Consider the following 19,083-nt stretch of genomic DNA (forward strand, 5'->3'; position numbering starts at 1 on the left):
GAATTGCTTACTCCTTCACCTCATGCATGTCTTTTAGGGCTGGAGACCGCAGTATGGCTGACAACGAAGCACAATTTCAACAAGATCCAAGTGGTAAGTGTTTGAAATCTTGCAAAAGCGTGTCGGCGCATTCGATCAGCAGACTTATTCGTATACCGTGCGGACTGTATGAATGCACTGCACATCATTCATTGTTCGGAGGGGCGTGGGATAGTCCAGAGATTTTTCGTCAGGCGGAGGAAAGTGAGTTTAGTTATACGTCGTTTGTAGCGATTCCAACAATATCTGGACTACACCAGAAATGGATTTCACAAATTGTACTCAAGTGAGGGATCAAATCCGCATTTTCGCCGAAAGGGGCGAACGCAGTTACCACAAGCTAGTAGCTACCCCACTGTCCCGTTATGCCGAGCGCAACATGTCGCAACAAACAAACGAACAACTGAAAGTAGTGCTTATGACACCTTGATAGGATATGTCTAGTAATAGTGACACAGTCAGTGGTCACATAAAACGTGATGTATGTAATTTAAGTATTGTATCGGCAGATGGCGCGAACGCCACTGTACATCAGGTCGCACAAAAAGAAGCAGGGGAATTCGGGATTTTTATTAAACTTAATAGGGCATGCTCATAGATTTCATTTGAAACTTTTCTTCGTCATTACTCAAGGTCAGTTTATTGAACATGTGTGCAGCAACACCCCACAAGTAATAGAACTCCCGACCCCCACTCCAACCCAAGTGCCACACGACGCTCCAACCTCTACCTCCACCCAACCGCCACACGCCATCCGAAACCCTACCCCAACCCCTACCTCCATCCAACCGCCAAGCGCCATCCCAATCCCAACCCAATCACCACACGCCCCCCCCCCCCCCCTCCTTCCTAACCCCAACCCCTGCCTAACCGCCACACGCCACGTACTTGTATTTGTATCAAATTCCTTGTACTTGATGTTTGTTTCTAATCAACTTGATCATTTGGAAATCATTCATGGAATATTGTTATCTTCCGGCTTGTCCGGAACATAGGACCTGTAATCAAGGAAGATGAATGATGTTCCAATATTAGAAACAAGATAAACCCCCAGGATATATAAAGTGACCTTGAACTAAATGTTAGGAAAAACACGTGTTCGCAAACAAGCACTGTGTTCAGACGAAGCAACTGAAAAGCCGCTATAGTTAATCAGCCACACATGACCCGAGTAATACCAAGGTCCTTGTGCTGTGAAGGAGAGGTAGGGTGGCCCAGTGGCTAAAGCGTTCTTTCTTCAAGCCGAAAGCCAGGGTTCCATTCCCTACTTTGGTCCAACATGCGAAGTCCATTTCTGGTGTCCCCCACCGTAACATTGCTGAAAGAATGCTAAAAGCGGCGTAAATCCAAATTTATTTATTCATTCATCTACGTCACACACATTATTGGTAGCATGACGTTTACTGCAGAATAAATAGTTACTGGAATAACTGTAGGTTCCACAGACCGAGAAAAACACCATGCGTTGTCACATATTATCTAACAAGCCACTGCTTGTGATAAATATTAAGCAAAATTTCATATACATGTACACACAAATGCTTCACTGACCTACCATGTAATATTGATTATACAGTTGTTGATTGCAGAGTGCAATGGATGACAAGCAGTGTTTAGGATTGGGAGACAAGCAGTGTTTAGGATTGGGTGTTTAGGATTGGGTGACAAGCAGTGTTTAGGATTGGGTGACAAGCAGTGCTTAGGATTGGGTGACAAGCAGTGTTTAGGATTGGGTGTTTAGGATTGGATGACAAGCAGTGTTTAGGATTGGGTGACAAGCAGTGTTTAGGATTGGGAGACAAGCAGTGTTTATGATTGGGTGACAAGCAATGTTTAGGATTGGGTGACAAGCAGTGTTTAGGATTGGGTGACAAGCAGTGTTTAGGATTGGGTGACAAGCAGTGTTTAGGATTGGGAGACAAGCAGTGTTTAGGATTGGGTGTTTAGGATTGGGTGACAAGCAGTGTTTAGGATTGGGTGACAAGCAGTGTTTAGGATTGGGTGACAAGCAGTGTTTAGGATTGGGTGACAAGCAGTGTTTAGGATTGGGTGACAAGCAGTGCTTAGGATTGGGTGACAAGCAGTGTTTAGGATTGGATGACAAGCAGTGTTTAGGATTGGGTGTTTAGGATTGGGTGACAAGCAGTGTTTAGGATTGGGTGACAAGCAGTGTTTAGGATTGGGTGACAAGCAGTGTTTAGGATTGGGTGACAGGCAGTGTTTAGTATTGGGTGACAAGCAGTGTATAGGATTGGGTGACTGAATGATAAGCTGTTACGTAATAGATACGTTTTCAAGTAGATCTTTAAGAATCTACCCCGTGAAAATCTAGGTTTGAAATGCTCTTCACAAATTATTAACGGTTAGACTGTCTGCTTCATTTATGCCTGGCATCATGTCCCAGCGGCTGAAATCAATCGAGGCTCCATGTGACAACCCGCTGCCATAGCTGGGATATTGCTGAGTGCGGTGTACACACCTATAGAACCATTGGTATTATTTCTTCTTGTAATACTTAGTTTAATAGTTTCTGACTAAACACTTCTACCTACAGACTTGTATGCCAAGGTGAACAAAAAGAGAAGGCGCAGGAGAGAAGGTATAGCCCATCTTTCTATCCTTGTGGTCAGTGAGTCTCACCTTAGGTGAGGGGCGGTAGGGGTAGCCTAGTGGATAAAGCGTTCGCTCGTCATGCTGAAGATATGGATTCGATTCTCCATATGGGTTCAATGAAGCCCATTTCCGGTGTCCCCGCCGTGATGTTGATGAAATATTGCTAAAAGCGGCGTAAAGCAAATCTCACTTGAGGTGACGCTATACATGACGTCATCTATACCTCATGACGTCATCTTAGCCCCTGACTATTTACCTCAGGGGTGTGTCCGTGTGTCTTTGTTGTGACAATGTGTGGATGTAGCTGCCGTCTAGAGCATTGACATTCACCGTGTTTGATGGTTTTCCTTTGTCATGAAAGAAACTATGGTTATGGGTGCTAATCCCCAAATATGGTTCTTTGTTTGTCAGCATCAGACCATGGGTGTTTAACACAAGCTGTAGTCAGTGTCACTGGCGGATGTACAAAAAACCCCACTTTAACAAAGATTTCAACGAAACCCGCACAGACACTTGCTGTTTTTGACATCTTCTCATCAGGTGTCTTTGTTGTAAGAGATTACTGTAAGTGTGACATCCTACAGAAGTTTGACACCCATCCTATAGCAGCCTGTTTGGCCATTTTTCATTAATTTCCAAATGTACATGTTGAATTATTAAGTTACAAACTTGAAACTTCAACAAAATAAGTTGAAAAAAGCGAAACCCCGAATGACCCATCAAGGCCCATTCAGTACCAATCTCACACATCTCGTCTATAGTTCGTCTACTTTGTTCTCTTTTCCACAGTCTCTGATGTTTATGCCACGGTACAGAAGGCTCAATGCAAACAGTTCATGAACAGAGCTTACTCCGGCGCAGGGCCATCGGTAAGTGTGTACAAGAACTGTTTTCCTACAATACAAAACTGACAGGAAGATAATTTATTATCATTCAGTCAGTGTGTCGTAAAGACGTGGATACGAAATAGGCAACGTAAGGTGATGAATGAGTGAGTGAGTGAGTTTGGTTTTACGCCGCTTTCAGCAATATTCCTGCCCCGTGAGATAATGAATGCATTTGCGAAGATCGATGCTCATTATGTACACCGTTGATTTTCTCGTTCATTCATTGACGTCAACTGGTTAGTGTTGCGTAAAGCAAACCTAACATATCATAAAAGATCTGTCAACACAGAACAGCAAAAATATATGTCATCACTTGGTTCACCAGTGGATGTAAGTTAAAGAGAAGAATTAAAAAAAACCCCTCGCAGCTGCCAAGTCGAGGCCACAGACAAAATTTTGGAACAATTATCATAATTTTTATAGTCAATGTTTTTCTTTCATTAAGAACAAACTTACGTATCACTAGCAGAAGGACAGTATTTTCTCATTACTTCTATCAATAATTTTAATGCCGATGTTGTTACATTATGTTCATATTCATTTAAGTAATGCAAAAACTTACAAAAGTTACCAATAAGTTCAGTTCCTCATAAAAAACCAAGACCTATATGGGCATTAACCTTACAAGTCTTTTCAAAAGCCTGAACAACACAATGTAATATATTGGATGTGTGAAGAGATATCATGTGTTTAATACATCATAATGATCCCCTGTTGAGATCATACATATGTTTGCTGTCTCCAGTCGGAAAATGCAGTTCTAATCGACTATGCAGGACCAGTCGCTGCCGAATACAACAACTGTGGCGAAACGGTAGGTGTATTATACATATCCTCCCAACTTCCGGGAAGAGACGTCCCTGATTGGCTGACACAATGCCGAAACGACTCTAAGTTGCAACGAACACAAAGAGAAAGCATGTTCTGCAGTAGTGAACTGCTTGGTTCAGTAAATGTACCAGGTGCAGATTTGGGTTCAGTCATGGAATAAATTCTCATGATAGAAATGTTCGACATTTGTAAGTGCAGTTGTGTTAAAATTTCAGAATGATGATGGTCTGACCTACGCCGACCTTGCCCTTGAATCGCCTACCCTGATCGACGGCAAACCAATCATACACAGAAGGGAGGAGCCTGTGGTATATGAACAGATTGACTTCGCCCTCACCCCCGGGCCACAGCTTCCGGACAAGATATGGGAGGTGGAAGTGCAGGAGGAGGAGGAGAGACGACGGTGCCTCTGGGAGTGAAGATGAATGAACCTTGAGAATCTCCAGCTGCAGGACAAGACCATGGATCTGGAGGAGCTGGCGGAGGGAGACTGTGCTTCTGGGAGTGAAGATGAAAGAACCTTGAGAATCTCCATCCGGACAAGACCTTTCGAGGTTGAAGAGCTGGAGGAGGGAGGATTTGCTTCTGGAAGTGAAGATGAAAGACACTTGAGAATCTCCAGCTTCTGGACAAGACCTGAGAGGTTGAATCTCAGAGTCTCAAGGTTACATTGCGAAACATAACTAACATTTAATGGAATCATTTAGATAAGCAAATATGCTTTGAAAGCTGAATAGAACATTGGTATAAAAAGAGAGAGTGTGTGTGTGAGAGAGAGTGGGTGGGTGCGTAACTATTGGCTTCTTTATAATGATCCACGGAAATTGAATCCAGTGGTTCCTTTGCGAATTAGGTACATCACAAGTTTTCACAACTAAGGAACGTTATATATTCCCTAAATGTACGTATTTAAACCTACATTTACACGTTCGCAATCTGCATCAAACTAGCATCTACCATTAAGGGGGTACCCCGTCGAGAGTGTATCTGTCTGTTTTCATTTCCACCGGTACTTTTATATACAAGGTTGTGCACTGACCGTAGGGAGAGAAATAACAGCTTTATAATTCACTTGCAAAGATGACCAGTTTACTTGAGCATTATCATGACATCATTTTCTTCCCTCATACGTAGTAGGGAATCTACCTCCTTTATTTTTTGTCGAAATACAAAAAGTTGTGAAAGTTAGTGTCAAACGGTTGTTGTATTTTTGGGAACTCATATAACGCTTGGCATCGTATTGTTCATATACTATAAGCATTTAGTCTTTATAGAGGCTCATACAACGTTTGGCATCTTGCTGATCATACATGTGTGGCATCTTGGTGTTTGAATAGGCATGGCGTATTGCCTCTTTGGTCGGCATGCTAGAAGTTCAGAAGATGAAGAATGAGGATATTTATTATGGAAGTACAACTTCATTATGCTTTGCTAGACAACGACATTAGAATCTATGTCGAACGTCGCCTATACATAATATAAAGAGGTTGTCTATCCATAACAACTGTCTTCATTCTTCATGGCGTATTGGTTGTTCATAAGCCAGAGAGTTTTCTTTCAAATATGTTAATATGTGTTTTGATCTTTTTTTTACTGGAAACGGCATTTCATCAGTTCTTTATTTTTGTGTTTTGTTATTCATGTACGTTATGCATGTGAGACGAACATTTTATTCAGTACCTTAGTGTGGAGCAATGCAGGGTAAATCAACCTTTATCTACGTCGACCTCTGTGATGAGGGGTTTAAATACGGTAGTACTTACAGGACTGTATGTTGTAAGATTAGTGTGCCGTGATGCAGATCTGTTCCGTTAACTTCACGGTTACTTGTATATAGATCTTTACATATTTACTCTGTAAGTAACTTAACCGTGTTTCATGTTCTCTTATGATGACATTCTCTATTTTTTTCATCACATTTCATCAAAGCAGGTGTTCGTATTCACTAAGATTACTGTTAACCGTCATGCATACGGTGTAGACAACATTTTTTTACGAATTCAGTTTTATGAAACAATTCATAAGAAGGTGTATATGGTTTGTGTTTGATTAGGTTTTAATACATAAAACGAATATTTTGGACATTCACCACTGAGCCTTTGCAAGGATTGTAAGACACCATTACAGACAGGGTAGCCGTACCCGTGGACACATGTCACTGCTGTTCACGATGACGTTGCCATGTCGTCATCTCAAATTCAGTGAGCTATAAACAAATCAAAATTGAACAACATTCTGCATGGCAGTTTGTTAGGTTCTTTATATATGTACACGTGGGCGATAAGGTATGAACGTTACGTTCACCTTAGCGCAATGTCTGTCACATGTCTCTGTTACGTAGGAATTACGGTCAGCTGAGCGTTACAACAGCCCAAGCCTTTGTTAAGGTATGTAAGCTACGATCGCCTTAGTGCTGAAGTTGTGTTACGTATTTGTAAAGGTATGAAAGTTACGGTCACCTCGGCACTATAACCGTCGTAAGTCTATGTTTAGGTATGGAAGTTACGATCGCCTTACCGCTGAGTTTGTGTTACTTCTATGTTAAGGTTTGGAAGCTGAGGTCTAAGATAGTCGGATGTCTATGTTAAGCTATGGGTGACGGTATACGTGTCACTGATGTTATGTTGACATTGGAATGTCGTCATCTCAATATGTATAAAACAATTCAAAACCGCATGGACGTTAGATATGTTCCTTTTGTGTAATGATATATACGTAAAGGAAGGCGTTATCTCCACCTTTTGAGAAATGTCGCACTGAAGAATACCTGGTGCATTCATTCTTGGCACCCGACCCAAATGTTGACCAGAGTAACGTCTAGCACTACCATTATTATATCATTATATTAATGTCAATTTGTTTCTCTCCCAGGAGAGCATGGAGAACTGGGCCTCCTTCCACGAAACTCTTAGTGATCGTAAGTCACTAAGGTTAAAGAAAGGGAGTTAAGGTTCACCTTAGTAAAAGTAGATTTGTGAAAGAAGCCCCTGTGGTATGCTGTAGTTAGTTTCCATACCTATTCTACTAGTCGTTAAACATGGAATGTGACAATCCTCAAATTATTTTTATTCTATATTTGCTATTTTGCAATAGATGTATATGGTAAATAAATGCTTGAGCAAATAGAGTTTTTGTTACACTCGGCAATGCCACCAAGAGGGTGTGTGACGCCAAGGCATTCCAGCAACAAGTTTCCCGCCTATTCGGTGATGGCGAGATGTCCTGTACGTAGTGCTCAGGTCACCATCAGTTGTAGTTAAACACCGTCGAGCTCGGACAGTCCATTGGTGGGTCACCGTGTTTGGCAATTTGACTCCTGAAAGTTCCTAAGACTTCGGTCCTGCTCCGCCACAAAGCACATGGGGAAACCATGTGGTCTCACCTTAGGCATGTGAGTTTGTTCAAATTTGCCTCTGTTCACCCAGCAGTAAATGGGTACCCGTGAGGTAATGTCCTCTCTATCTATAACCTCTATATCCTCTAATCTATAACCTTGTAGCGCCTAGGAGGCAGCTTGGGTTATCCGGGGTGATGATAATCAGATTCTGATTACAGCGTCGAGTGAGCAACGAGTCAGATGGATACTAGGCGCCATGTAAGTGAATTATTATCATTATTATCATTCTCTTTCCCTGGTACAATAATTCAAAGGGATGCCTATGCGCATACTGTTAAGTTCCAGCTGTCCGTGTGTGAGTTAGATTAGTTTTACGCAGCTATTATCAGCAATATCCCGACTGGGGGCACCAAATGGGCTTCACGCATTGCACCCATGTGCGGAATCGGCGTGACGGTCTTAGGAGTGACATTGTAACACCTATTCTGTCACCGCATGTCGGAGGGGACTATACCTGGATCCTATAGAAGGGATGTTACTTCGTGCCTATCAGTACCTAACAACTGTTTGATCGAGATATCACTCTGTAGATTAAAGACATTTTACTGCGTAAGGTATTCTTGTATTCACTGTTCATCATGGCGTGTTTTACTCAGATGTAGTCTGGGTGGGTTTGGTGTAACTTGAAGAATTATGAATTATGAATTGAATCAGTTGTAGTTTCGCGACAACACCTTCCCGGCAAGACTTTGTTCAAAAGAGCTATCTTATCACTGAAACGATCCCATACTCAAGGTCAACGCTCATAGTCCTAAGACCGATTTGCAGAAACCAGACTGGATAATGAATTTTTAGAAAGCGTGTGCGTTCATTTTGTATGAGTGTGGTAATTAATACATAGACACATAGGAATCGCATGGTTATCCTTTCCCAGACCCGTCTAGTCCGATAGTCAAAATTGGATAATTACCATGGCAGCAGACCTTATTGTCATGACAACGCATCCTGTCTCACAATAGTGTCGTCTACACCACATGACCATATTACTACACTTATCGCGGGTCATGATGACCTTAGTGATACAAAACTAATACCCTCATGCCGTCAGTGATCTGCACGCATGTAATGAGAACTCTACAAATCTAGTTGATCGTACCTTAATTATGCCTTTATTATATTGATAAGCCTAAAAATTTTAGGGTCGTGCGTTTTTATTCTTGACATTTCAGGATAATAAGTTGAAATTTCAAGATACGTATTACAGATATGTTGAAATTTCAAGATAAGAGGTTGAAATCTCGGGATTGTTATCTAGAACTTTTCATTTAATATCTTGAAATTTCAGTTTAATATGTTGATGCTGTCAAGAAAAAACTTCATATTGCCCTAAACAGCTTCCGTATAGAAGGTCTCTACAGAGAGGGCTTTGAATTTACTGATTTTCTTCAGTCGTGACTTTCAGTAATGTATGAAGACACGAATCAATTTCGTATTCATATACCCGCATGCTTCTCTACAGTTGACTCAATATTCAGTCCAAATATGGGTCAAATTTCCTTCCTTGTATCAGACCGGACAAAGCTGCCTCACACCGAATAACTCATCCCTGGGTGCCCCTTGTGGTTGACCTTACACATGTGAAACTACCCCAAACAACCCACGTCTGCTCAAAAGGAAATATGTCCTTGTTCATTATGTATCAAGGCTGCTGTCAGTTTCACATTTCTTCTTTACCACACACAAGACACCGTAATGTTGATAACAGTGGTGCGGGTGTTCGGTCGCCATGGTTACAGCGATAACCTGGACTACGAATGTCGGCATCGTGTTGATTTTGTTAGAAAGAGTAATATTACATACCAGTAACAGTTTATTCATAATTCATACCTGAATATGTTCATGAAGTGACATTGATTTCATGTCATTTAGATAATTGCTCACGTGATGAATCCCAGGAAATGAAGCTGCTGTGATTCACCAAGTCTGAAAGATAAGTAATCGCTGTCATGGACACCAGGACATTGTCATTGAGACAAAACACAATATTTTGCGTCCGTTACGAAACAATCATACACAGGTCGTATTCTGATATTCTGTAGTTTGTCCCACATGCAAAGTGCTCTTCCGTATCGAGACTGATCACACTTAGGTGACCCGATCACATCCAAGATATGGTGTTTGTGTGTGTGTGGTGGTGGGGTTATCTTGTTGTGCACTGGTTAGCCATTGTTCCAAAGTTACACCTCTTATGACAAGCACGGGTTACTGAAGACCAATTCTAACTCGGATCTTCACGGGTAGTGAAGTGTGCGTTTAGTTTTACGCCGCTTTTATTAAGGCGGACACCAGTCTTGACTCAACGTACCCATTCCTACATTTGAGAAACGAACCCGAGTCCTCAGAGAGAGGCTTTAATAACTCATAAAACGACTGACATTTACAAGTGTTCAGGTGACAAATCGGCAGTTTTGCACACTGGCTGTGACATGTGCAGCTGACACATTTCTGACTCATAAAGGTTCAAATCACATTCACGTCTAACTGACTAATGAGCCGGAAACATGCCTGACATGGAAAACATCCGTGCAAACCAGCACATGAATGTACAAACGTACATTTCAGAAATAGCAAGTTAGGTTTTACACCGCTTTTAGCGATATTCTAGCAATATTACGCGGGGAACAACAGGAATGGATTTCACACATTGTGCGCATGTAGGGAATCGAACTCAGGTCCTCAGTACCGTGACGAGCGAACGCTTTGACCACAAGACTACCCCACCGCCCCAGTTCAGATATAGAACACATGAACAGACGTGTCAAACATTCGTTATAATCACGCTCTTGTTACATCTATGCATAATTTTCTGTTGATTTATCACAGACACATGAATTCGTATGCAGGGGCAAGAGTAAAAAACATGAACACTGTTCAGCATAATATGCTTTTGAATACGTCAGCTGCACAGCAGTGTCAACCATAGCAATGGTTTCCACAAAACGATTGTGTGCAGCTGTATAAATGATCAATATTGGATAGAACTCATGTGCTCACAATTCTCAGCTGTCGGGCAGGGTTAAGTTAATGCGACAACTGTAATATGCTAGTAATTTCGTCCATATTGTAATATTAGAATTGAAAGAAAACTAATCCATCTGGGTGGTTATAATTCATATCCTCGTCTTTGATCTCGTTAGCATATCCACCTGAACGTATGCATGGGTGAGAGAGAAAATTCCCTTCACTACCACTTGCGTCTATGTTGTGTTTCAGTATATTGGTATACTGTGTTTCAGTGCATATATGTGCAACGTTTCAGGGTCTTGTCGCTGTCAGTTGGCCTGGCTACCTTTGTCGAAGCTAACCAAACCACTACAAACTACCTGAGTCTATGTTAAGAGATGGGAGTAACGGCCACCTTAACGCTGAGACTACCTGAAGTCTGTGTTAAGGTATGGGTCACCTTAGCACTAAGTTCGCTTTGCAGAACGACACCAAGGACTGAGAGTACTACTACTGCAGCCATCAAATACAATACAGCAGATGTGCGTGTGATGGAATCAGTGTATATACAGTGAGACCCGAAGCCTGGTATAGTGATTCAACTGTTTGCACCTGGTCTGGCTGTACTCAGTATCGTCCTGGGATAGTTTCCAAAGGGTGACAACACGTCCGCACTTGTAGTGATGTTAACTATTTAATCACAGTGGTTGTGGCGTTGATTGTAGTGTCGGCTCAAGGTGATGATGTAGATGTGAATGTTCGTGTGGTTGTGGCTGGGGATGTAGGGTCTATTCTTGGCTGTAGTTCTCAGTACGAATGTAATTGTTGGTTGAAACAGTGATGTTAGTTGTGGCTGGGGACGTAGGGTCTATTCTTGGCTGTAGTTATCAGCACGAATGTAATTGTTGGTTGAAACAGTGATGTTAGTTGTGGCTGGGGATGTAGGGTCTATTCTTGGCTGTAGTTATCAGTACGAATGTAATTGTTGGTTGAAACAGTGATGTTAGTTGTGGCTGGGGATGTAGGGTCTATTCTTGGCTGTAGTTCTCAGTACGAATGTAATTGTTGGTTGAAACAGTGATGTTAGTTGTGGCTGGGGACGTAGGGTCTATTCTTGGCTGTAGTTCTCAGTACGAATGTAATTGTTGGTTGAAACAGTGATGTTAGTTGTGGCTGGGGACGTAGGGTCTATTCTTGGCTGTAGTTATCAGTACGAATGTAATTGTTGGTTGAAACAGTGATGTTAGTTGTGGCTGGGGATGTAGGGTCTATTCTTGGCTGTAGTTATCAGTACGAATGTAATTGTTGGTTGAAACAGTGATGTTAGTTGTGGCTGGGGATGTAGGGTCTATTCTTGGCTGTAGTTATCAGTACGAATGTAATTGTTGGTTGAAACAGTGATGTTAGTTGTGGCTGGGGATGTAGGGTCTATTCTTGGCTGTAGTTATCAGTACGAATGTAATTGTTGGTTGAAACAGTGATGTTAGTTGTGGCTGGGGACGTAGGGTCTATTCTTGGCTGCAGTTAGCAGTACGAATGTAATTGTTGGTTGAAACAGTGATGTTAGTTGTGGCTGGGGATGTAGGGTCTATTCTTGGCTGCAGTTCTCAGTACGAATGTAATTGTTGGTTGAAACAGTGATGTTAGTTGTGGCTGGGGATGTAGGGTCTATTCTTGGCTGTAGTTAGCACTACGAATGTAATTGTTGGTTGAAACAGTGCATGTAACAGTGATGATAGTGGTGGTTGAAGAAATGTAGGAATGTTGCAGTGTTTGAAACTGAATGCTATTAGTGACTGTAACCTTGGATGTACAAACAGTTTAAATGGACCGACTTGCACAAAGCAATCTTAGCACCACAACGATTGTAACTCAAATACCCCAACATATAGGCTTAAGATAGTTGTAGCGCTAAGACTGCTTTGTGCTAGTGGATCCAGATCACTATCAGCCAACAGTCATGACGGGTCTAGCTCTTTCAGTCTACACTCATCACCTTCCAACCTCTCCCAATCTACATCATCCCTGTCCTAGCTCTCTGTCTACACTCAACAACTTCCTACCTCTGCCAATCTACAGCATCACCTTCATAGCTCTCACAGTCTACATCATCACCTTCCTACCTCTCCGAATCTATATCATCACCTTCCCACCTCTCCGAATCTATATCATCACCTTCCTAGTTCTCCAGTCTACATCCTCACCATTTTAACTCTCCCAGTCTAGATCATCACCTTCCTAGGTGAGATTTATGCAGTAACCCGTTTCAGACCTTCATTTGAAGCATCTTTCCCATGTGAAAAGCTAATAAACACAGATGACCTGGCCGGACAGCTGTATTGTTTCCTTGTGATAGAGTGCAGTGGTTTCACATGACTTGTTCTTGTTGTGAGTCGGCGGGTGCATGACTGAGTGATTGGGTGTGTGTGTGTGTGAGTGAGTGAGTTGGGGTTCTACCAGTTTTAATAGAATTGCAGTTATACCATAGCATTTGGGCATAGTCGAGAATATTTTTCGCAGATGTAAGATGTAGATCTCTTTGGTGAAACCTACCAGCACCAGGTTAGGTCTAACAAACATGACTGTTGGAAAGCAGAATTCAAACCTACAACTATCGACACAGCCCTTCATAGCAAATGGTAGCCTCTTAGATGACTGGGCCCTCTGTGTTCTACACCCATCCTACAAATCTGAAACATTTAAATAATGACAAGCAAATGCTAGTATGATCAAGGGACACAACTCAACACAATACCATCATATCGAGGAAGGTGGAAGAAATGCACTTAATTACATTCAGTTTCTCCCAAACCAACTAATCATACAAAACATTCTAACCTTCTAGCAAGTAAGACGGGTGTCATTTCGAGAGAAGACCTTTACACAGACACCACGGATAACCACTGGTTGTTGAACCACGTGATGCAGTATGAATATGTCACCATCTGCTTCTGGAATGCCAATTTATAATTACTAGTTCAACCTGTCCGAGTTATTAACTCCAGCATCAAGATATGACCACACGTCGTCTTGGCATTGTCCCTTTGGATCATGGTGGATACGAGTCTGTAGGACTGTGTTGTGGTGGTGTGTGAGGACCATGGTGGATATGAGTCTGTAGGACTGTGTTGTGGTGGTGTGTGAGGACCATGGTGGATGTGAGTCTGTAGGACTGTGTTGTGGTGGTGTGAGTGGAGCATGGTGGGTGTGAGTCTGTAGGACTGGTATGTTGTGGTGGTGCATTTGAAACGTGATGGATGTTTGTATGTAGGTTCTGTGTTATGGTGGTGTATGTGGAGAGTGATGGATGGAAGTGTAGGACTGTGTTGTGGTGATGTGTGTGAGGCGTGTGAGGAGCATGGTGGATGTGTGTCAGTAGGACTGTGTTGTGGATGTGTGTGTGGAGCATGGTGGATATAAGTCAGTAGGACTGTGTTGTTATGGTGTGTGAGGAGCATGATGGATGTGAGTCTGTAGGACTGTGTTGTGGTGATGTATGTGGAGCATGGTGGGTGTGAGTCTGTAGGACTGGTATGTTGTGGTGGTGCATTTGAAACGTGATGGATGTTTGTATATAGGTTCTGTGTTATGGTGGTGCATGTGGAGAGTGATGGATGGAAGTGTAGGACTGTGTTGTGGTGATGTGTGTATGGCATGGTGGATGTGAGTCTTTAGGACTCTGTTGTAGTGGTGTATTTGGAGTGTGATGAATGTGAGTAGGACTGTGTTGTGGTGATGTATGTGGGGCATGGTGAATGTGAGTCTTTAGGACTGTGCTGTGGTGGTGTATGTGGAGTGTGATGGATGCAAGTGCAGGACTGTGTTGTGGTGATGTGTGTGGGACATGGTGAATGTGAGCCTTTAGGACTGTGTTGTAGTGATGTATGCAGAGTGTGATGGATGTGAGTAGGACTGTGTTGTGGTGGTGTGTGGGGCGCATGGTGGATGTGAGTCTGTAGGACTGTGTTGAATGAATGAATGAATGTCTTAATTTTCTCCAAAATACATTCGAAGATTAAGTATTTATGATATCAGTCAGTTACATATATGCATATGATATTAACAAAGCACGGATATTAACAACGGGTGGGTGTTTACATGAGTGACAGTTTAGAAAGTATATATCAAAGAGTCTTTCAAGGAACTGACATAGTGTGAAAAGTGTAATTTGATGGTTTGTCATGCTGCTTCTTCAAGGCCAGGGATCTGAAGTTTGGCACCACAAAAGAGCACAAGGGCATCTTCGTCATCCAGCATTTCAGTTAATACATATAGATCTAGATCTATATCCAGTATGTCAAGTAGTGTCATATACAAATGATTTTATATTTGTAATGAATCCTGCAGCCCATACGGGGTAGTACTTAACAGTGACGTGTCATCGGCTAACAGGATTGATGGCACGTCAATACCATATGCACATATACCATTGTTACTGAGTCTTAATTCAGGTAATAAAATCATTAATAAGACAAGAAAAAAAACATGCAGACAGGATTCTACCTTGCCCTACACCTTGTTTTACTCCAAATGATATCTGAGCTATTTCCGTTGTACATTACAAAAGCTATGGTAGCTATGATACAGCAACTTCCACGTTTTCCCCATTATACCCAACTTGTACAGTTTTAGGAATAGAGCGCTATGTCAAATGCCATCAAAGGTTTTCTCAATATCGAGAAACGCTGAAAAGACTTGTGAGCCACGCTCAACATAATATGTTAGGCAATCATTGAGCATGAACGTTGACATAATGGCACCATGTTCTTTTCTAAATCCAAATTGTAAAGGGTCTGGAAAGTAAGGATTAATATCATTGTCTTATATAACATTGTAGACGTGAGAAAAATAGTTTTGCAAATAGTTTTCCTACACGGGAAGTAAGAGTGATACATCTGTAGTTTTTGGGATCGTATTTTGAACCTTTTCCTGTATAAATTGGAACAATCATACCCAATCTAAAGATACTGGGAAAGTAGACAACTTTCATAATTGCGTTATAGAAGACGCCAAGCTTTTCGACCAGCGCGTCACCTCCATAGATAAGGTGTTCATTGTTTACATGATCTGGTCCAGGGGATTTGTTACGATTTAGATTGACCAGATGTTGTTTTAACTCTGAAGGCTGGATATCGGTATATAGTACAGCGTCAGCATGAGAAGAATCATTAGGTTGTGAAATTATATCTGCGAGTTTGTTATCTACAGATGCTTTAATTTCAGCATCAAACGTTTCAGCGTGGTGTTGTAAGGCAAGGTTAGCATAGTAAGCACCTCACAGGTTACAAATGGCCTCTGGTGTATCCGCATGGGTTTTGTTAAACACTAATTGGTTAACCGTTGACCGCGGGCTGGAGCATGGTGGAGCTGATTCTGTATGACTGTGTTGTGGTGGTGTATATGAAGCATGGTGGATGCGAGCCTCTAGGACTGTGTTTTGGTGGTGTATGTGGGACATGGTGGAGTTGAGTCTCTGGGACTGTGTTGTGGTAGTGTATGTAGGGCATGGTGGAGTTGAGTCTCTAGGACTGTGTTGTGCTCGTGCACGTGGAGCATTGTGGAGTTGAGTCTGTAGGACTGTGTTGTGGTGGTATATGTAGGGCATGGTGGAGTTGAGTCTCTAGGACTGTGTTGTGCTCGTGCACGTGAAGCATTGTGGAGTTGAGTCTGTAGGACTGTGTTGTGGTGGTATATGTAGGGCATGGTGGAGTTGAGTCTCTAGGACTGTGTTGTGCTCGTGCACGTGGAGCATGGTGGAGTTGAGTCTGTAGGTCTCTGTTGTGCTCGTGCACGTGGAGCATGGTGGATGAGAGTCTGTAGGACTGTTGTTGTGGTGGTGTATGTAGGGCATGGTGGAGTTCAGTCTCTAGGACTGTGTTGTGGTAGTATATGTAGGGCATGGTGGAGTTGAGTCTCTGGGACTGTGTTGTGGTAGTGTATGTAGGGCATGGTGGAGTTGAATCTCTAGGACTGTGTTGTGGTAGTGTATGTAGGGCATGGTGGAGTTGAGTCTCTAGGACTGTGTTGTGGTGGTGTATGTAGGGCATGGTGGAGTTGAGTCTCTGGGACTGTGTTGTGGTAGTGTATTTGGAGCATGGTGGAGTTGAATCTCTAGGACTGTGTTGTGGTAGTGTATGTAGGGCATGGTGGAGTTGAGTCTCTAGGACTGTGTTGTGGTGGTGTATGTAGGGCATGGTGGAGTTCAGTCTCTGGGACTGTGTTGCAGTATGTATGTGGAGCATGGTAAATGTGAGCCTGTAGGTTCTGTGTTGTGTAGGTGTGTGTTGAGCATGGTGGATGTGAGTCTGTAGGTTCTGTGTTGTTGTGGTGTATTTGGAGCATGGTGGACGTGAGTCTGTAGGACTGTGTTGTGGTGGTGTATTAGGAGTGTGATTGATGTGAGTTTCTATAACTGTGTTGTTGTGGTGTATTTGGAGCATGGTGGAGTTGAGTATGTAGGACTGTGTTGTTGTGGTGTGTGGGTGGTATGGTGGAGTTGAGTCTCTAGGACTGTGTTGACAGAGTTGAGTCACTGTAGGAATGTGTACGTAGTGATTGTGTATCAAATGGAATATGTGGGGACATGCTTCTGGAGTCAGGACTCTCCTGATTTCTACCCCCACCCCATACCGCCATCCCCTACACACGCATCTCTAGGTGGAAGTAATTTGTACAAGTTATTGACAAGGACAAGCCAAGGGGCCACTTGGCTCATATTTCATGCTACTCTGTTTGTCAAGCTGCTAAATAAACATCTGCTCTCTTAGGGAACATGGCTACAAGCTACAACAGGCCTAAGTAATCCCCATTGAGACAATGCCATATTCATATGAATTCACAGTAGTGTTTTAAATAATGCCACACTCATAAGTCATGGATTTGTCAGTTCATGTCTGAAGCTGCAAGGTTCGCTCCTTGTATCACTTCCTTTGTGACTTTATGGTGCGGAATTATTGACTCTCGGTTAAAGAGGGTTCTCTTTACACGCAACAATATCTCAAAAAGTTCAGGTCCCACAGTACTTTGTAATTGAAAGAGACTTCACTCCATTGTCATGGTCACACCATCGGTAAAATGGAAGTATCCGGTTTCACCCTGTTGTCAAGCTGCCACCATAATGAGAAGTAAAGTAAACAGTGTCCTGGTGAGGTAAAGGTCTTCCACACTCAGAAGGCAAATAACAGGTGACATTATGAGAAAGATGCCTCACCATACTCAAAGGCAAATAACAGGTGTCATCATGAGGTAGAGATCTCCCCATACTCAGAAAGCAAATAACAAGTGTCATTATGAGGAAGAGGTCTCACCACTTTGAGAAGGCAAATAACAGGTTTTACTGCATAGACAACGTCTAAATAAACTGAGAAGGGAAATAATAGGTTTTACTACATAGACAAGATCTCACCTAATTAACGAGTGAAATAACAGGTTTTACCACATAGACAAGATCACAATATATTGAGAAGGAAGGGAAATAACAGGTTTTACTACATAGACAGGGTCTCACTATACTGAGAAAGGAAATAACAGGTGATGCTGCAAAAACAACGTCGCATTATAGTGAGAAGGGAAATAACAGGTTATACTATGCAGACAAGATCTTACCCACTGAGAAGGGAAATAACACATTTTACTATCTAGACAAGGTCTCACTACACCGAGAAAGGAACTAATAGGTTTTACTGTCTAGATAGGCTCTCACCAAACAGAAGGAAATAACAGATTGTGCTGTCAAGGCAAGTTCTCACAACTCCAAGAAGCAAAGTAACAGGATTTACTGTCAAGACAAGGTCTTACCACACTGAGAATGGAAATAAAAGCGTTTCCCACCACACTAAGATGGGAAATAAGGGGATCTATTGCATAGACGAGATCTCACCATTGGGAAGTAATGAGATTCATGAATAAATAAAAATTCAACACTGTCATCATCCAGTGCATGTTTTATTTGTTAAAGTGAGTGAGTTTTCATATGCCAAACTTTGCAATATTCCAGCAATACTAAATCAGGGACACCAGAAATGTGCTTCACACATTACACCATTGTGGGGAATTGAATGTGATTTTCTGTCGCAACCAACTCATGCTTTAACTACTAGGCTACCCCACGGCTCCTATATTTGTTGAAGCCATTGTTCAGTTGACATCTCAAGTGCAGAACGGCTATTCACATGCGATTTGCCAAGGGTTTTGCTGAATGTATTCCACCATTATATCAAATGAATAAAATTGAGTTTCTAAAGAAGGTGGAGAGCACACCATGAAAAGCCACTCTGAAATCGCATTGGCCTTCATACATAGTGCTCTGAAAGCTTAGGAAATACTAATGTCAGCTTGATGAATTTACATGACAGTATCATCAAAATACGTTTT

General features: G+C 42.2%; 1 protein-coding gene across 1 annotated transcript; it reads left to right on the top strand.

Moving 5' to 3' along the window:
* Positions 1-43: 43 nt before the first annotated feature.
* LOC137289314 (uncharacterized) lies at positions 44-5,123 on the top strand. The gene is made up of 5 exons (XM_067820853.1): positions 44-93; positions 2,594-2,638; positions 3,442-3,521; positions 4,285-4,353; positions 4,586-5,123. Exons 1-5 carry the CDS (start codon positions 54-56, stop codon positions 4,787-4,789), a joined length of 438 nt encoding a protein of 145 aa, XP_067676954.1. The 5' UTR covers positions 44-53; the 3' UTR covers positions 4,790-5,123.
* Positions 5,124-19,083: the final 13,960 nt, after the last annotated feature.

Source organism: Haliotis asinina, chromosome 1, assembly GCF_037392515.1.
Source record: "Haliotis asinina isolate JCU_RB_2024 chromosome 1, JCU_Hal_asi_v2, whole genome shotgun sequence".
Classification (NCBI taxonomy): Eukaryota; Metazoa; Mollusca; class Gastropoda; order Lepetellida; family Haliotidae; genus Haliotis; species Haliotis asinina.